The sequence below is a fragment of the Styela clava genome, chromosome 10 (genome assembly GCF_964204865.1).
Source record: "Styela clava chromosome 10, kaStyClav1.hap1.2, whole genome shotgun sequence".
NCBI classification, from domain to species: Eukaryota; Metazoa; Chordata; class Ascidiacea; order Stolidobranchia; family Styelidae; genus Styela; species Styela clava.
The window spans coordinates 21,329,506-21,351,054 of NC_135259.1; the positions used below are offsets into that span (position 1 = coordinate 21,329,506).

At 33.2% G+C, this 21,549-nt stretch overlaps 1 protein-coding gene across 1 annotated transcript; it reads left to right on the forward strand.

Annotated features, from left to right (window-relative positions):
* The first annotated feature begins 473 nt into the window (after positions 1–473).
* Positions 474–19,912, forward strand: LOC120338373 (uncharacterized). Its single transcript, XM_039406357.2, has 8 exons — positions 474–1,092; positions 1,516–1,673; positions 2,001–2,140; positions 5,544–5,662; positions 5,810–5,925; positions 6,476–6,576; positions 7,318–7,511; positions 7,764–19,912. The coding sequence occupies exons 1-8, from the start codon at positions 541–543 to the stop codon at positions 8,814–8,816; spliced, it is 2,433 nt and encodes an 810-aa protein (XP_039262291.2). The 5' UTR covers positions 474–540; the 3' UTR covers positions 8,817–19,912.
* The last annotated feature ends 1,637 nt before the right edge of the window (positions 19,913–21,549 follow it).

Below are 21,549 nucleotides of genomic sequence, written 5' to 3' on the forward strand. Positions count from 1 at the left end.
CATACAACAGCTTCTAAAATTGTAAAATGTCTAAATAATGATCAATATAGTTTGAGATATTTTAGTCAATTTGAAAGATACAGAATGCACTTTGTTCTGAATTGTTTTTTCAATTATTTAATTTCTACAATATAATAATAATTTTTAGCTAAATTCACTATTGGTTTGAAAATGGCTTTGTTATTCATACCCACAGCACGAAGGCTTAGAAAAGGAGGCTTGGTCACAATAAAATGGCAGTAAAAGTGAAACTGAGTTTATTTTGGGAGTACTCACCCAGGGATGTAATATACCGGTAAATGAAATTCAAAATTATTGCTTTTCATATAATTTTTGAAAAATAAGTCCTTTAGAATATTCAGAATCAAAATGGTGGCAATGAGATTTAAAATAAAAAAATTTAGGAATATAAATATTTCTAGTGTATGTGTTCTAATTTTTGGGAGAGAAACTCATTATCTGAAAATTATGACTTGAATTTTTTTTTTAAGATTTTTAATGAATATAGTTAAAAGTTAATAAGTTTGTTGCTAGTTAAGGATGGTTGGAGTAGAACCACTAGAAACGAGTGGGGGAGAAAAACATTCCTCAGAAAAAATAGAAGACGGTGAAAAAGATACTCAAATAGGTGGAAACGCAGACAGCGGATACCACAGTTTTAGTTGTTCTTCAACTTGCTGTTGTCAGAAGGAAACTGCTAAAATGATTACAACATCTCTCGGACACGACGAAGATTTTTCACCCCCCACAATGGGGCAGGGATTTACTACTAAAGGATACCCCCCAAGGACGTTGTATCCAACTAGACCCATGGGTGATATAAACGTTATTTCTGAACGCGCTTACAATAGTTTACCAGACGCAAGTCTGTATTCCTCAAAGTTATTGGAAAAAGACTCGAAAAAAAGTAGGGAAGAGGAAGCAGTTGAACTGGCAGAAAAAATATCATTTTGTTTAAAACTTGGGTATACCCCGAATCAAGTTAAAACTATATTAAAAGAGATCGGGCACAATGCGTCTAAAAATGATATTCTTTCTGCGTTGGGAGATTACGCAAATTCAAGCACAGCCATCCTGGACACTGATACCTATGTGAGTACAATTTTTTTGACATAATGTTGGTGTTTGAAGGTGCCTTAAAAAAAAACTTTTCAAATAGTTTTATCAATAATTTTCTCTTTTAAGTTGTTAATAGCTCATTTTACAAAATTTAATATTTATCTCTACTCTGTATCTATCACTTAAAAAATCATATTGCTTCCGATATAATATTTTAATATTCTACATGGAATTTCAAACAACAGTTGAATTAAAAAAAATTAAAATACGGGAATAATATTTTTGTGACTAATATCAGGTTTTACTAAGCTTTTAATAAAAGAAAAATATTTATTTTGACCATCACGAACTTAGAGAATTTTCTAATTTTTAATATACAGTGGATAGTTTTTTGTCATTTTCATTTGAGCTGAATTATTTTAACAACACAAAAAAACAAATTTTATTTCATCCCAGACTGAAAGCGGCCAGATCTTAGACTCAAGCGGTCAAAGATCTTCTGAATTGGTTCCGCGCGGACCTTCGACCGTTGAAGATGACAATAAAGAAGATGAATCGAGTGCGAGCGACAACTTGCGACCGATTGTCATTGATGGCAGTAACGTAGCAATGAGGTGAGATAGATAAAATTTGCCAAAATATCGTCTAGTGACAAATTTGTTAAAATATATAGAGTTATTAAATATTCAAATAGTTATACGGGATAGGCCAATAGAGAGTAATTGAGAAAAATCACTTTCTATTTTTTTAAGTTACATTTAGCCCAACCTGGCTTTCAAAATTTGAAATTTGAAAAACTTATTCTAAATATATTTGAATTCACTGTTATTCTAAGGGCAGATAATAAAATTTTTTATAAAACTATTCATTTTTAGGCATAAATTATGAATTTTCTGAGATAGTCATTATTAAATTTTTTTTCACAATTTGTTTTATTTTAGTCATGGAAACAAAGAATATTTCTCATGCAAAGGAATTCAACTGACGGTGCAATATTTTCTTGATAGAGGGCATAGGGATATAACTGTTTTTGTACCCAAGTACAGAAAAGAGCAAACCAGACCTGACGCCCCAATAAAAGGTTGGTTTTCCATATCATATAATGCCATATTTTGCATATTAAAAACTTGTCGCAATCGGTATTTACAAACACGTCATTTTTGTGATCACCTGTTGCTTTTGCTCTGAAATCATTCTCTTCAGTTTTTTAGTGACTTTCTGTGACTTTGCTCTGAGCAAATTTCTCATAAAAAAAATCTGTTCTAATACCTTGTGGGATAATTAGGGACCATAACCTGTCAGCGAAGTAACTAATGGCCCTGGTCAGGTACTTATCATCGCATATTAAAGGTACAACACTTAGCAGGGAGGAGCCTATTGAATGACTGAAACTCTTTTTGTGATGAAAGTTTGAGAATCACAGTACAAGTATTTTGAATGTCCTGAATACTTATGATTTACATAGCATATGTTTAATAGACTAGTTGAAAAAAAAAAAATTATTACATGATTAGATATTGCTACTGTACCAAAGATAGCCTAATCTAAGATACCTATAGTTAAATAGTCAAAAGTTGAAAGGATGTATATTGAGGGTAAAATCTTTTTAAAAATAATTGAACTGTATGTCCTTTGTGCAATAATCTTTTCAATTTGAGATCTGCATTGAAAGGGTGGGCAAAATCCCTTTGAGAATATGAAAATAATAACCAGATGGGCAATATGAACTGCATGTCCTTTGTGACCGTTCACAATAATGTTTTCAATTCGAGCGCTGCATTTTTGTGCCTGGGGATCGATAACAACACCTCATTTGCATACTAGTTCTGAATAAGCTGTTAAAAATGCAAGCAATAATTTGAGGCATAGTCAAGCATGGCACTGGCATTGGTTATATAAAATATGTATAGTTTATGTTTGGACAGGACTTAAAATTTGATTTTGTCATTTGATAGGGCTGACAATAATTTATATCAAGAAGAAACCCTTTTTAAATATTTATTTCACTTACCGGTACATCTTTTATTTTGACTTTATTTTAAGATTTCAGTATTTATTTTCAGATTTCAGCCAATAAAACAATCATAATATAGAAATTCTATATTCATAATAACTCATATTTGGCTAGCAGGAATTGGTAGTTTATTTTGTCACTGTGCTGTAAATATGAACTGAACATACAAAATGTAAAAATGAAGGGTGGGTGATACCTCATGTTATGTTGTGGTTTACAGAGCCAGTGTTCTGTTACAGCTTTCTCAACCATCAAGTCTATGTATTGGATACAAATAACTGGTTAACTAATCCTGTATCCGACACGGACTTGTAACTGGACAAGAGACTGTGGTTGCCCTATTATGATTGAGCATCTTATCATTTTCCTACAGAAATAAATATGTAAATCTTGTCCTAAAATAGCCTAGTTGTATGAGGAACCACGAGCGATTGTCTAGCTATCATTCCCAGACAACTTATTTTCAAAAAGTGGGTCTTATTTATTTGTCTTTTTTGTTACTCTCTCAAACTTCCCGAGCACCCCATTTGAATATAGTATAACCAGTATCTTGTTTACTCTAGTGTTAGTCATGGCATGTTACCCCAGTGCCCCTGATTTGTATGGCATTTCACAGCAAACAACAATCCCTTAGTCCTGTTTTTTAAATAAATGACTCATTGCTTTATCAGGCATCCATCAATCATGTTTGCTCAATGATTTATGGTGTAGAAACTTTAGTATCAATTTGTGTAGGGTTACACTATTTTGTGAAATAAGAATTTAATGATAGCACTTTTGAAGGCTTTTTGGGTAATCAAAATTTCTTATACCTTAGTAAAATTTGTACTAGAATAAGATTTTTCTTTTATCAAGTTTTCAAAATAAAAAGAATTGAAAAATGGCAAAATAATGAAATATAATTTGTTTGGGACAATATTATGAGATGAATTTTTTGGACTAAAATAAAAATTAAATTTTTTTTTGAATATTTGAATTCCTATTTCAGTCAGTATCTTTATCTTGAAAATTCTATCAAATATTTCATTATTGAAGTTTGACCAAAGCAAGGTTTTGGGCTCCCATGATGAAGTATTGACTGAGGGCTGATATTTTCGTTATCTTGTTGAACTAATTTTTGAAACATGAATACTAGTTTCAGACCATTAATATTATCAGTCTACTATGTCGTAATACTCAAGGGAAGTTTCGAGATGGAACACAAAGTAATTAAATAAAAAGAGGAACACATTCTTCTGTGATGTAATAATACTTTATTGTCTTTATACACAGGCAAGCTTGGCCATTGGTAAATTACTCAATTTACATCTTTACATACAGCTAATGCTTGGTAATCAATATGCCTTTATTCTTTGTGTGATGCGGAGATTAATAAGATTTCTGTTTGCTTATGTCCTTGAAAGACTTGTGGTTCTGCTTTCGTCCCTGATCCCCTATAGGTGTACTAGTGAAGGTGGTACTATGGGGGTTGTAACTGGGTGTGTACATGGAATTTCTAGAAGGGTTTGAATGTCTATTTTGGAATTGCGCAATATGTTGAGGTTCCAATTTCATAAGTTTGCTCATTTTAAAAAATATTCAGTTTGGGTCTGTTTCTCTATAAATGGCCCTGTAATCAAATGATATTTCTGTTAAATAATGATATATTTTATTTCAATTATAACTATTTCTCTTCCTCTTATAATTTTATAATATATTTCTTATAATATACACATATTTCTTAGTTTAGTTTTCACTGCATTTAGGTAGTATTTGCATGTTAAATTGGCAAGCATATAGAATATGCTTAGTTTTTTTTTTCATTGAAATTCCATATGGGAAATATTATTGGATTTATTAGATCCTCTACCTCACAATATGAGGAAGTAATGCCTTTGTTTTTCATGTTTCATAATACTGTTACTTCACAATGCTGCCTCCTCTTGTCATTGTTTTCTCACAATGAGTTCCATTCACATGTTTCTCAGAAGCCTTCAGAAACGCAGCGTCAGTTTAAATTGAAATAAATGTGGAATTGAACTAAAATAAGTTGGAAAAGCACCCCCAGGGCAGAGCGTTGTGCATAATTAAAATCAGTGTTCCTATTGAATATTTCCTGATTCTAGTTGCCGAATGGAATAAATTTGTTTTTTAGAATTTTTTTTGTCAAAAAATCGTTTTGTCAAATTAGTTCAGTTTTCAAATTTTTTCATGAAACTCTCCAATAGGTATTCAGTAATTCTTCAATCTCAGTATACATCATGGTATTTGGTGTTGGTTATAGTTCCACTCAGAGATGAGAGTCTTCTTTATTATTAGCAAATTTTTCTATGGAAAAATGATTTAAATTTTTGTCTTACTGTTTGTTATAAATTTTTTTTGAGGGGGGTAAACTTCTACCCAAATAAATACCTTGTACCTATATTTTGTATAATTAACAAAAAGTTATACCACATTAAACATATTTATATATTTTTTTAATTGCTTTCAGATCAAGAGATCTTGACAAAACTTCATGCGGATAAAATCTTAGTCTGGACACCATCAAGACATGTCAGCGGCCGAAGAATAACCTGCTATGATGACCGATTTATTTTGAAATTAGCTGAGGTATGGTGCCTATCGAAAGCAACTTTACAATTGATTTCTGTCGCAATGAGAAGTTCTTTTTTTATGCAAATTTTGGCAAGACAGAAATGCATAAAAAAAATTAGTAATTTTTCGCTATAATTCATGGAATATAATTTTGTTTTGCAGATGACACAAGGAGTCATAGTCAGTAATGATAACTTCAGAGATCTGCAGAATGAAAAACCAGAATGGCGAGAGATTATTGAAAAGCGTCTCCTAATGTATTCATTTGTTAATGACAGGTATGGATAGTCATATTCAAATTGCTTTATATCAGGGTGGTTCACGTAACAGTTGGACGGCTAGGGCTTCCTCCACCATCAAGTCCATGTATCTGAAAACATATAACTTGCTAACTAATTCTATACTCGACATAAACTGGTAACCGAACGAGAGGCCGTGGTTCGCCAAATGATTAGGCAGTCTTATCAGCTTTCCTTTCCCCAAGATAGATATGTAAATCCTATCCTATCTTAGAATTCTGATTAGTAAATGACATAACTCAACAAGTACCGGTAAATTTGATATAAAACACAAAAAAAAACAGAAAAAAGATTAGTTTCAAATATCCATATTCTTTTATACTCTTGCTTTGAGCAAGGCTCTGTATAAGCGGTCACTGAAATGTAAAGACCTACTATCTTAGGAATCCTGAAAACCTGAAATGAATACATAATTAGGTCCAATGCCTTTACCACCAGGAATCAAACCTATTATTAACATTGTTAATAGCTTAATTTTTAATTATCTCCAACTTGAACTTATGTTTATATCGATTATTTATTTCTTTAGGTTTATGCCTCCTGATGATCCACTTGGGCGTAACGGTCCAAGCCTTGATAACTTTTTACGTCTCCGACCTCCGACGGAAGAGAAAAAACGGTGCCCTTATGGTAAGTACTTGTCTGATTTTAATATCGTCTTTACTTCTTTAAAAATTATAAGCTAAAGTTACAGGTTTTTGATTCTTGTCATGGCATCCCAGCTGCACCCATTACCCAATATATACTCTATATATCTTATACTTACTATATCAGCAATTTAGCAATAACATGGGCAACTGAATTAGACTCATTTCAATATTAATTTTTCGGTGCTCCCGAAGTATGCGAACCAAGATGGCGGACATCGGAACGTATCAGGTTAGGGTTAGGCGATAATTTTTTTCCAATTTTCCCCATTTTAGTCCTATTATCAGTTCGAAGACTAGCCAAGAGCCTCCCGTAGTATTTATATCTAAAATTATGGCCTAACCCTAACCTAGTACACATATTACATTCCGATGTCCGCCATCTTGGTTCGCATACTTCGGGAGCCCCAATTTTTCCCCTCCAAGTACCATATATAAGGTGTCCATAAAGTCTTAATTTTTTTTTAAATTGCAAAGGGAATTTATGGATATCATATATTGTTTTGGCCCTCACACAAGATGTATTAAATGAAGTGAAAATACCTGAACAATTACTGATTAAAAAGGAACAAACCTGATTAAGATATATTTTTGAGAATTGACTTCATAACAAAATTGAAATTGTAAAAGGACTTTATGGACACCCTGTATATCTTTGAATGCATACCTAGAGCTTAAGAAAAAATACCACACCACTAAATAATACATTTTAAATTTCTTTCAGCTGAAAAATGCACTTATGGTAAAAAGTGTAAATTTTTTCATCCGGAGTGCTCATTCCCGCAACGTTCTGTGAGTGAACAAATCAAAGAACGCTCGCCGAATAGCGCGTCAATTCAAAGACTAACTTATGACATTTTAAAAGACTCACAGAGGACTACAAGCCCACAGACAAATACCGGTGCTCAACTAAATAAGGTGTGTAGCTTTTTAAATTTAAAAACATAGAATTATCAATTTTCTACTTTATAAATATAAACTTTGCCATATTGCATAGCTCGCACCAAACCATATTTATTCTTATGCTCTTTCATTCCAATCAGTAGAAAGCACTAAATTGAATTGCGTAGGAAATGCCTCTTGAAACTTGTAGCTGATTTAATATCAGTCGATGCTTGTTTATTTTTAATGAATTCAGAAGTTTTGATTAATTTTATTTAAATAATTTAGGTCAGCAAGCCATCAGATTTAACTCCTAAAGGCCAGGAAGAAGGAGCTCGTGGGACCCCGTCACCATCATCTATGGGTGCTTGTGGGGGCTCATCATCAAGTAACCCCCATCAAACCCCATCTTTACCTAACATGACTGCTGTCACATCTGAAATGCAGGCAATAAAATTGGGGCCTTATAATGGTTACCCACAAAGTGGGGGTTACCCTACATACCCTTTCAACGAAAATAACTCCCATTCAACTGGTGCTGAACAGCAAAATGCAAACCCAATGCAGCCTGGAATAGGACATTTAGCCCCACCATCTTTGCACAGTCAGACGAGACGTAATGTTGCGTCTTCTGCTATTCATCAACAACACCCCCATTTGGCAACAATGAACATGCCCCATAGTTCACCCCCCGCTGTCATGTATGACAGAAGCTACCTGGGACAACAAACTGGAGCAATGGGGGGCTTCAACAACATGACTTACCCCAGTTTTCATCAGCAGCAAGTCCCCCCACTACCCCAATATCCTCCCCAACCCCCGTACCCTCAAAATCATGACGCTATGATGCAGTGGCACCAAGCTATGATGCAGCATCATATGCTGATGAGCCAGATGGGCAGTATGCAATCTCACGCCAACTCCCAACCTCACATGGGTTATCAATATGGGTTTCCCCAGTCACGGCTCCCTATGATGCCCCCTACAAGCCTTTCAAACCCAAATAATTTACCAAACTCTGGTAACCGCATGGTACCACATATGGGTGGGCGTGACCCCATTTATGAAAATGCTAACAGACAACCATACTCGTCCCCTGTACCCCTCAATCACCAACAAAACCTAATTCAAAGACAAGTACACCCCCATTTACCCCCAATACAACAAAACTCTGTCCCACAAGGACCTTCTTTTACCGATCCCTCGAACCCACGTTACAATTTATTTAAAAACTTATGCGGATTGTTCAATCGAAACACAGTGGAACGAGTCATGAAGCAGAACCCGAATGAAAACGATGCGAAAACCCTCGCTAAAATGTGCCTGGACATGGACAACTAATAAAAAAAAATGTCTAATCGAAATGGACAATATCGAGGGCTTCTCCATGACAGAGAACGCCTTATAAAAAGTCTTTCGTGCAAATACAAGACAGTACCCTCTCCCCGATGTAGAAAGTGCCGCATCTCGGTGACTTTACGCGGAGTGGAAAGCACTCCAGGTCCGCAGAAATATCACCATTGTCTGTGAATTTTTCTTCCGTAATGGGAATTATACATCGACAATTAAGCGACGTCTTTTGATGAAGAATTTCGTCAACTGAAAAGTATATGTTACCATATAAGGTGAGCGGAGAAGTATGGGAATATGAAATAGCCAAACCCGCCCGTAGTTTTGTACCGTACACCGTCGTGTTATGTTAGTTTTGTATGTGCTGGCTGTAAATTGTGATATTTTTATAAAGCGAGAGAATTATGTATGGTTTTATAGAGAATATTTTGGTATCTTACAAATTTTTATTATGGCGTTGATTTTAAAATTGGTAGTTGAATGCTATTCTTAAACAAATAAAATTGGTTCTAAATTTTTAAGAAAAAGGGCGAAATTTCCAATATATTTTTTAATTTTAAATCACAACAAAATTACGAAGAATAATTGTATGAATCATGCCACTCTCTATGTTAGAAATAAGTACTTTATTATTTATGTTTACTAGCAAGAAGTTCAACATAGATCATTGAAGCCTTATTTTACCTTGTTTTTTTATTAAAGTAGCAAAGTATTGTGTTGAAAAGCCGTAATTATTTCTTGTAATCCCCTTTAATAATAATTTTTTTAAGTCCAACTCCCTGTTTTGGTAAATTTTTACCGCTGAAAATTCGACACTTTTTTCGATAGTCCTCTGTTACTAAATTTTTATATGCCGCCGCCTTTGTATTTCTGACAATTTTGATATTAGGCTGTAAGGACAAAAATTTTTGACAATCCCCTCGGTCATTTTTATGCCGTCGCATTTTAATTCGAACAGCCTTATATCATTCAATTATTCAATTATTTTTTCCTGTTTTGGTTTTTAGGCTCGATTTTTTTTAATAACCCAATCCGCCCGTTGTCAATATTTTCACGTCGTATTGGCTCAATTCGCTATCTCGAAACTACCATTTCGGTAAATTGATTTTAACAGTATTATATTTTTTGACAAGGTTTCTGAATTTTTTAAACCGTCGCGTTTTTATTCGCATACATCACTAATTCGGGCTTGTGATTTACCAGTAAATTGTTTTTTAGTAAACACGATAGAGTTAAAAGATTTTGCATACAAAATTCAAACGTCCTGTGTAATGATTTTCTGTAACGCGGACGTTTACGAAATGACCTCATTATATCACCAGTAATACGCATAAATTTGAATACTGGTTTGCCACCGCGTTTAATCGATATGTCAAAATTAGATGCAAATTTCTGCTTTTTCACGTCCCTTATCTGAGCTACATGTTTGCTAAACGTAAGAGAACTACCATACTTAATACAGTAATAAACCTGGCTTATTTAGTCACATTTATCCCCGAAACACGCTTGAAAAAATATATTTCAATTGTGAAAATTTTGTTTGCAAAACTTATCGATTCAAATAAACCATTTTACTACAAACTTATTCAAATGAAAATAATTGCCTCTCAGTTTTTGTTGTTAATATTCAAAATTTCAATTTCGGTAAACACTTAACGTCCGCTACATGTAAATTATACATAAGATCTAGAATTACATGAGTTTCGTTTGCATTCAAGAAACGAAATAAATTCCCAAATTATCGTTTAGTTTGAATTATTAAGAGTACTTAATCTTGGTTGTGACGTGACAATTATTGTCTTCAGTTTCGGGAAAATGCCGTCTGCTAGTTTCATTTTTGTCACCGACGTTATTTTTTAATCACAGAAATATTTAAATTAGCTAATAAAATCCGGAGTTTTCTTTTAATTGAATATATAACCATTTTCTTGACTGAAGTCATTTGTCCAATCTTACGCGTATAATAGCCCTCGTTTTTCGGTTTCGCTTTTTGTAAAATCGTAACTTAACAACCCTTCGTTGGGTATTCAAGAATTTTGTCCAGTAATCAATTTCAAGCGACAGTAAAGATTTTATATGTTATGTAAAAATTAATGTTTGTGTGCGTTATTCCATTAGCGATTAATTCTATTTTTATATACCATAGGTCGAACATGTTACGTTATATTTGCATGCAGAAGCCTGTATTGCTAAATTGGCTTTCAGCTAATGTCAATCGAAATAAAACGGCACTTCGACTATATAATGGATTCTACTTATGTTCAAACCGCGTTTCTGTATTCTCGTGAGGCCTGTGTTCGTTCAATACGAGAGGAATGCGGACCATTATCTTTATGTCGAGAAAATTTGCATTTTACTTCGCTATATTCGTCGCCCGTCTCATTTGAATACTAGTTTTAGGGCCACACAGACCTGCGTTACGCGATAGACACTCGCTGTTACAAAATGAATTGAAATTTATCGCTTTTTACCGTAATTTGATACCGGAACCCTATATTAATATACTGCATGGATAACTCATTAAACGAGCAATGTCGACGAAGCTTCAATGCGGATCAAAAGTGCTTCAGATTTTACGTACACTCTCATGTCTTTTGAGATATGAAAAGTCGTATCTTTTCTGTTTGCATTTCGCATGTATTTTCCGGGAAAATTTCCTAATCCGATATCGTACATATTTCACGCTCCAACTGTTTGTTATTTCGATGTTCAAATTACCCACTTGAGCGCCGTATGTTAGCGTTTGGAAAATATGTAATTTCTGATGACATTTGCATTTGACCAATTTTAGCCATAAAACGCACCGTACTTTTGATTCATTCGTATGTGACGTCACACATCACGCCCTTTAAAATGAGTCTACCTACAAATTGTTAACTCAACAATATGGCTTTATGACATGTTCCACGATCCTATTGTTACGTCATAATACTTTAAAATGGAAATTATTAAGATGTACTAAGTCACGTCGAACTATTGGAAAGTACCTACATTTTAATTCTTGTCTGGCCGTGCATAAACAGCACGTAAATAATGTAATTTATGTGTATATCATGTATAATTGTACGATCATTCTCATGAATCAGCGTATATTTTAAATTGATGATTTTCATATCATATTTTGTTTCAAAAACCTCGGACGTCACCCGAAAAGGAAACTTTTAAAATTTCTAAAAATGACGTTTTCGGTATCGTTTAATTGGCAATAAGGACTCCTTACTATGAATCAATTTCGATCATAATTATGATGCCCCTATCTAGATGTCAGAACTCTAGTGTTTACGCGTTTTAAGATCTGAGATCCGAATTTTGATATTTTAATCATCTAAAATAAATAACTGTTTGGAAATATTAGTAAAATGGCATATTTTAAAGACTAAAATCGATAGTTCGCTTTTTAAAATTCACTAAATATATCTTCCTCAAGTTTCATTTGAACTAAGTGTTTTGATATAGGTACACATTCTCCATATAAATTACTAGGAAATATGTTTCGGTTGATCAATTTACTCGCTATAAACATATTAGGTCACCAATGAGTATAGAAAATGTTCAAATCTGTGTATGTGGTCGTACGAGGAACATTTCGCTCGGTTTCTATTGTATGCCGTTTGTAGTTTCCATTGTGGCAGCAGTGCTCAGTTTCATATTACGATAATTACTTTAAATTTTCCATGACTTGGTGTAATAATTATTATTCTTTGCAAGCGAAAGACGTTTATGTATGTGACGTCTGCCGAACAACTATACATTGTTTACTTTCCGCGGAATCAAAAAAGAATGACGCACGCGCGTACGTAGACAGGATTGTATTTCAAGCGTAAAAACACGTTTCTTCGGCGTCAGCCAAAGCGGAAATTTTTTTTACAATGCACCAACTTCACGTACGAAAATATTTTTTGTATTAGGTTTGCATCTCTATTTTTGGCAGTATGATGTATAGGTTTTTCAAAGTCGCGCCCAGATTCAGTATTGAAAGCACAAAAACTTTTTATATTTCTTGTTAAATGTACCGCACCCTGTTTACAATCTAAATGTAAACGTTAGTCTATTTGTTGAATCATATTTTGGTCACGCTTCTGGCTTAAAAAATAAAAGCATTTTGTTACAATAATTATCCTCAGTGGAGAAGACTTCAACGTCGCTCAATCGATATTGTGTCGCGGTTATTACCGACCTTTATTCTCCCCGATTTCAGGAGACGAATTTCCTATTAGTCCTATGAAACAATAGGTAATGTAAGAAGAATTTTGCATATAGGATCTGCTGACATGTTTTTGTAGCAATCGAATATTTCCGTGCGAGGGGTTGTTGATCTTCCGCATTGTGAGGCAACAACCGGTTTAGAGATAAACAACCATTGTGAACTAACAATAGATTCAAATTGTCATTGTTTAAATTTTTTGGTTATCTTCGAATTGTTCAGTCGTGACTGGCGGATTGCCAAGCATTTAAATGGTTATATTAGAGAAATACTAATTACAGTAGATGTTAACGCGGTTCAAAATTTTCCTTTTTGGATTATTCGTTCATAATAGGAACCAACAATGGTTTGCGCTTTCTATCCATGACTCATAATTCATTATGTAAAATGCGATTGTTTTCTTGATCGATATTCACATTTTTCTAATTGCTATTTTATTGCCAGGAATTTTCTTGATATCTAATAAGTAAAATGACCATTTAAAAATGTTGGACTAATGGTCTTTGAGTCAAGATTCGATATTTTATTCGTTATGAATTAATTAGGTCCATGACGCTATATGATAAAATCGTTGTGTTACGGAATATTTGAAAATTCGAAAATGTTGCCCAATCGTTATAGAAATATAAATGACTTTGTAAGGGTATTTGGAAATTGTTGCCACAATTTTACTATTATTTATCATGTCCTAATATTGCGTGCAATGGGTAGCATTATCAGATCGAATGCAAATAATACGCTTTGTTTTTTACACGTACATGGTGTCAAAAACCCCACGTGTTGTAGGAAGACATCCACGATCCGTAACCGCAAATTTAATACGTGTCCTCAAAAAACAAATTCCAAACTGAAGATTGCACGTTCAATAAACATTATTCTTTCAACGACTTTCCCAAGCGTGCGAATTATGTCTCTGAATTGAATAGGGATATTTTTTCGAGTTCGCATTCAAGTTGAAATAGTATGTACAATTATTTAATATTTCAATTTTCAAGGCAATTTCTAAATTTGACAAACTATGTGATCAGTCGTTTTACAAAATTACAGTTCTACAAAATACAGATTAATATGAAATTTGATATATGTTATTTGATTCAAAGATGTTTTAATTGATTAAATATTCGGTTCAATCGTATTTCTCTTTCACAAATTTTCAATGACAATTGCAGCGACATTGATACTAATTTTAACCGTTCCTGAATTTGAATACAGTACTCGTTTAACGTCATTTACAGACTACAGTATTTGAATAAAAATTTATGCAAAAATATATACTTAGGATTAGAAATGTCCCTCGTTCCACTGGTTAAAAATAATAATCAAATTCATTAACATACTAGTGTGACGTCACAGACAATATTCGCTGTAAAACGAAATGTCATCTTCTTATTTCAATCGTAAAAAGTTTGAAAATGCAAATTTAACATATTGTAAAATCATTTTAAATTTATAATGCAAATTATCACCGTTTGCGCCATTCTATAATTAAATTATCGTTTTTATTCAGATTTTAAGCGCCTTTCTTCTATTGCCTAGTATTGAATTTAAAGTATTATAAATACCTGTACCGTGCTAGACACTGTTCTCTGAATATACCTATATTTTTGGCTCATTTAAACAAATGTAATACGATTTTGTTAAACGCACGCTATCACGTTCAGCGTTTATAAACCTTTAGCCTATATTTTAACTCGTTTAGGCTAATTAGTGTGACGTTATACAAGACTGATGACATTTCATGAATAAATTAGGGTATATCGCTCGCTGTTTTTTTTTTATTTTAAAAAATAGCCCGTTAGAATTTTTGTCAAAATTAGAAATCGATACTGAATTTCGGAGTACGGTAGAAGGTTGAAAGCGTGGCTCTTGTAAGCTAAGATTCTAACTTCTTTACAGATGGAGCTAAGCTGTATTTATGGAAAAACTTATGCCTAAGACTAAGTGTTAAAGTCGTATATTCAATGAATTTTATTCGCTTTGGGGGAAATTTGTCTTAATCACACACGCGCTTTTTCACTAGAATGAAATTATAGGTTCGTCTTACCCGATTAATAGCTCAATGTCCCAATTATTAGTAATTTACCACATGAAATTAATTATGCGATGAAATTATATGCCGAAATCCACGCTAAAATTTAGAATACCTTATTTTATTGAAATATAATGATAAGTTTATATTATTTATTGACTTAATTAACTTCTGCGATTTGACCATTTCTGTTTTTGACCCAAAGTTCGTCGAGATATCGAGACATTTTCGTCCGAATAACGGAAGTAATACATGACATAAGTAAATATGGCGCCGCACGTTTTTATTGTGAGATCCTGGAATTCTTATTGTTATTTCATGAAACGTTAAACCAAGCTTGAATTGGTCACAATACGGGCGATTTATTTGAGAAATTTCTGACGAAAATTTAAAATGTCGGGTTCTTTATGATTATAGTTTAACTATGAATCAGATTTTGCTTGTGGCAATGTTTTTCTTTCAGTGCTTCCCCATCGAATTTATTTTGTCAACTTTTAGGGCATTTTGGCTTAAAAATATCAAAAAACGTGTAAACATGTTGACGAAATTATGAATTGGATGATATATTGCGTTCGATTTGGACGCAAAATGGCGGAAATAACATTTTAGTGGTTTTGTATTTTCCATGGGAACATTACATTTTTCTGACGTGACTTAATTTAGCTCAGGTCGTGCTTCAGTTTTCAAAATCGTGAGCTAGGTTCGTGATCTGCTTTCGTGGCTGTTATATGTTATTGCCTAACCCTTTGTTGACTATCTCAATGTTTGAAGCAACAATTTCTATTGATAAATTAACAGGTCAGCTACGCGTTAAAAAATATACCTGTAAACGATTTTTAAAAGCTCACTCTTCGCACCAAGCCAGGTAAATTGAAAATTCACCTAAATCGTCGTCGTTTTCTCAAATACTCAAGTATGGCTCTTTGTACATATCAGTACAAAAACACGTCTGCCAATTAACTCGTCGCTAAATGTTCTTATTTTTCACATTTTTGGTTTTAATGGAAATAATCTGTTTGTAGGTTTTTTGCCAAATTGTCACCTTCCTAATCCCATGATATTGCAAGTTCTTTTATATCAATGTTTACTCAAATTTATTTTACTTCTGGATGAAATATGAGCAAATAATATAAATTCCGGAGGTCAAATCCCTAAGTATATTTCTCATGAATTCACTATTTGTATATATTTCACTTTCTCTTAAATTTATTCCTCACTTTCAAACCCTATACCTCTTTGTGGTTGATTCCCTCTCTGAGTAATTTGATTTTTCGTTTGTTTGACGAAATAAATCGTGCGGGGATTGTTCCGTCACGATTCTGTTCAATTAAGTGATTGTTTCGACACAGACGAATTTCGCAATATATTTATTTTAATTTTCCAAAAAGCGCGAAACAACCATTATGCGCCAACAATATGTAAATTACCCGTTTTACGACTCATGTTTATAGTGTCCCATTACATTTACGAGTAAATAAGAAACATATAAATCGAACCTTCAGCAAGCAAGCAACACAAAACGATCGAGAGTTCCGCATTCCTACTTTTAATTAGCGCTAAACAAAATCGCATTTCCACGAATTGCAAACTAATAAAATATATATCGCACATTCATACTAATGTTATGTTAAATATTAATAATTTGAAAATTCACGAATCCAAAAATACTTCAATATCTGTCATCACTATCGTTCAATTGTAATTAAACCAAATTATTACGTCTCAATTTATTGTACTACGGGGGAAGACTCATTTCAAAGTCGCACCTGCTTAAGTTGCGCCGCGAAATTTTTTTTTTAAATACTCCATTGCCTGGCTAGGCCCGTTCCTAAGCAGGTTAAGAATGATGTAAAATATAATCATTCGGCCATGGTAATTAAAGTATAGCCGTAGGGAAGGCTTTACACTCATGATTATGCGTTTTTTAAACCGTCTTTAAATCTCGCCTTAGTATTTCTTTATTAAATCGCACAAACTCTAAAAGTTCATTTTGACGTTCAGTTCGGCGAGTCTAAAAAACGGGAGGTTTCTTATATTCGAGTGACGGCGTGGGTGAAGTCTTATTCAGACCGGAAAGGCAAAAATTTTGTTCTATATTGTTATATATTGCAAAATCTGCTTTCACACTATTCCGAATATCATAATCACACTTGAATTTTTAAATAAATTCATTACATTAGTTTTTATGCCGTAATTCATGTAACAATAAAAATTTTGTTTGCGAATTTTGATAAAAATAATAAGCGGTTAATTTTTTTAAACTCTAGAGATGATTCAGATTTAAAATAAGGTTATTTGATGTTATTGTATCACTTTAAGATTAGATAACTCCGATTGCATCATCGACAAATTATACTGATTTGAATAGAAAATGCCAATTTATCGTCGAAATCTTGTGTCGTAAAGCAAGTTCTAAACCTTATTTTCAAATTGACCAGAAAACGCTAATTTCTACTTTAATACCAGTAATCCAAACTTATTCTGGTTTTTTGTTTATTTACGAAGGTTTAACGCATTTTTGTGTGAAAATGTCACCAGAACGTGATATTTTACCTCAATTTTTTCTGCAAAATCACCAAAAGTTGTTTCATTTTTATCCGCAATAAAGTCCGGATGTTTATGACATATATCCAGCCTACGGCGCTAAACTGCTAATCTCAAAACATGTATGTAAATACAGTATAACATAAATTTCTTCCTCTGTAAGAACACGAATTTATTTCTCCTTTTCCATATAATAATCCCAAATCCGGTTCGTTTCATCATATTCTTGTAAGAAAATTTTGAAATCGTGTCTTAGAACCGTGAATCAACCATTCTAACCACCGTTTTCGGTATTGTTTGATTAACCACACAAAAATCGATTTTTTTTCAATTTAATTTATCAAGACTCGCCATTTATCAACACGCTTTCAATTATAAAATTTGCATACACAATATATCTTTTTCAATTACGTTAATAAATAGAATGACGGACCATTTTCTTCCGACCTCCCGTGAAAGGTACCTTCTGATTTACTCTTTTAAAATTGACTTCAGCAATCAATACTGCGACTGCTTAACAAGACCCCTATTCTCATTGAATAAAATGAACTAATTTTATGAAATGCCATTTTTACGAATCTTAATTTTATTGATAGATTGCGCGTCAACAACGACATCTACTTTGGCAGTTCGTCCTAAAATTCGATTCTAAATTGTAGATTTTGTACAATTGACAGCCTGCGTTGTCAAAGACAATGGAAACTAATATTTGAATCAGTTATGGGCCCATAATTTTAAGATTGGCGTGTGTTTTTATTTCGTTTGTTTTGCTTGTTGCAAGTGATCCAATGGACAATCGTTTCAGCTTTAGGCAAATTTTAATACATACACTCAAACGGAATAGGCAGACATGTTGAGTGAAATCAAACTCAGAATTTTCATTTTCAAATGTTACAAACCAATTTTGTTTTGACTTAAAATATCTAGATTCGAATAGTTCCACCCATAATTGAGTCCACGAATCGCGGAATGGCAAGCTAATTTTCGACAAACTAAAAATAGAGCTTTTTTCTAATGTCGCGAGATTGACAGACGAGAATTCCGCCTCAGGAAACAGATTGTCACCAAAATAAAATAAAGCGGGAATCTTCTAACAATGAGGTTGTTTATTCGTTTTGAAACTGATTATAATCAAACAAAAGAATGCACTGTGGCGGCATAATGTCATTGCAATTTTTTTTACGTTTATGATGTTACAATCATATTCGTTTTCAAAAATATTTAGATTCAGAGTAATAATTTGTACATGTTTTGAATTTATTCCCCCTCAAAAAGCGACAAGTGAAAGACGAAATCGAACCCCATTTCCAAAGGACATTTTTTACGGCATTTCAGCACAATGTATTTTTACTTTATTTTCTATTTTATTAATTTGAAAATGTATATGATAACGATGACGTCATCAATACGTAATCAATTTCACCATTATTATTGTATGTAATGTACCAGCACTTATAATATATAATATACCCCATTGTTGTATGTACAGCTGATGAGTGCTATTGGTTACCTATATATGCTGCACAAGTCGTATATATATTCATCATTGTTTTTGTACTCAATTTTTCTGTAGAATATGTCAATTCTATTAATAGTAAGCTTTATTCTTATAAGCTATATTGTCGATTTATTAACCTATCGTTCGTGGTGGCTTGTTTTATTTTTTTAACTAAACCAATTTTGCTGCTTTCCTGCATCAATTAATTTTCCCATTATATTTGTCTTGATCCATATGTATTCCGCATTCTCAATCGATTTTATTAATTGAAAATTCAAATTGGTTTATTTTTCCCCCCTAAATATTTCATTATATGGAAATTGGCACAAATAAATTTTTTTTTTTGCCAAAAGTTGGACGTTATTAAGCTGCAACGGCCTCTTTTTTGAATGAGTCTTATTTCTAGACTGCGCGTTCTAAAATATAAACAAGTACTATACCCCTAGTTCCCTTTCCTATAAATTGAAACGTCAAATTTCGAACAGCAGCATTTTTTCGCTTTCATGTTCCGCTCACAACAGTGGTTGCAGAGTTCTGCAACTTATTTTTGTACATTGTTTTTGCAATGATTTTTATTTATGACGTCACACTGTACATAAAGTTTCATTTGTGACGTCATTAGTTTCATCGTCGTCATTTTTCCTTGTTTTCGTATATATATATATATATATATATATTGCATATTTATGACGTCATAATGTTGTGTAATCCATCGCTTTGTTAATATTATTGTTTCGTCATATTGTTACCTACTGTTCTATATATTTGTGCGGGATATTTTTGTTCAATATAATCGATGTTAAAAAAAATTATGTTTTGGCTTCTTACTGCAATATCAAGGGTTCAAGAGAACGATTGAATAACGAAAGAACAGGGTTCTTTGAACGACACTCACCCCAGTTGTTGAGTTGAGTAAAATGGTAACGTTCTAGCGACTCTTCAAGTTATAAAGATAAGCGTACCTAATAACAACAACAACTATTTAGAAAAACAATCCATATGTATATACATTTCATGTTTATTAATAGCTCAGATTCTGGTTCATTGAGACTTCTATACTGCGCCACAACACTTGAGTTAGGCTATGACGAAATTAGGGTTAAACATTGACAAGAGCGACATCTAGCGGTTATACTCCGACGTAACATTGGACGATCTTATGAGCTATCAATCAAATCCTTTATCACCCACCCAGGCTTTCAAACAAGTCCGCACAAGATAACAACAAATACTCGAACTCATCCTGCAATGGACGGGATGAACGCGAAATGATCGTGCGGCTACCTCATTAGTTCTATGTATGGTTTATTCAAAATTAGCAGCAATAACGTAAGGCAAGTTGAACAATGGTACAGCACTTAACATTCTAATTAGTCATTCAGTTCCGAAAATTACAAACTTTTCGGCGATTAGGAAAACACTTGGCAAAAGGGATATACTTAGGTTTTGATGACGTTGTTGGACTATTTATACGCTACCGTGTAATATTGAAAAGATATTCATAGGAATTATTATTTTGGAATTTGTTTATTTCAAACGCTTTCCGGTTCAAGAATACTACTTTGTTTTGTTTAACCGAGTAGTCTACGCGGGAAGGATTACTTTCCAATACAGAAGTGGAATACGTGAACTATTGGAAAGATATTTATACGAATTGTTATTTTGGAATTTGTTTATTTTAAACGCTTTCCGTTTTAAGAATGCTACTTTGTTTTGGTTAAGACAGTAACCGAGTAGCCCAGAGCAGGGTTTCCCAATCTTTTTGGGCCGCGGACTCCTATTTGTGAATCTTAGTCTTGGCGGACACCCATACTATGTGGTATAAATTTGTGTGCCTAACTAACGAGAAAAGGTAATGTTTCATTTACAACCCGAACGACATTAATGTGTTGGATGAGATTACGTTTTGCACAATTCATCAATTCTGGGATCGTCACAAGTAAAGTAATATAACGTGAATTTATCCTTTAGCTTCCGATTAAAACAGATAACGCTGACGCAAATGCTGACCATAGCACGGACAAAAACGGTTACCTGAATTGGTTATATAACAACGGTTAATCATATATATGGATTATAACGTCATGGATTGGAAAGATAATATAAAACTAATTACTGACCGTAACACGGAGAAAAACGGTTAACCGAATTGGTTATATAAAAACGGTCAACTCAAACCAACCAGATGGGTTACGACGTTATGCTTTTTTAATATTAGAATGTACTAAATGTAACAATGAGAAAACTGGTTATCCGAATCGGCCAAATAAAATTGTCAACCGAGTCTGACCAGATGGGTTATAACCTCATGACCTTTATAAAATTAGATTGTACTGTTTAAAACACTGACAATACCACGGTAATTCGAATTGGGTAAATAATATTAGTTAACCGAAAACGGTAAACCGAATTGAACCAAATGATTTATGACGCCATAATCCCTTCAAAA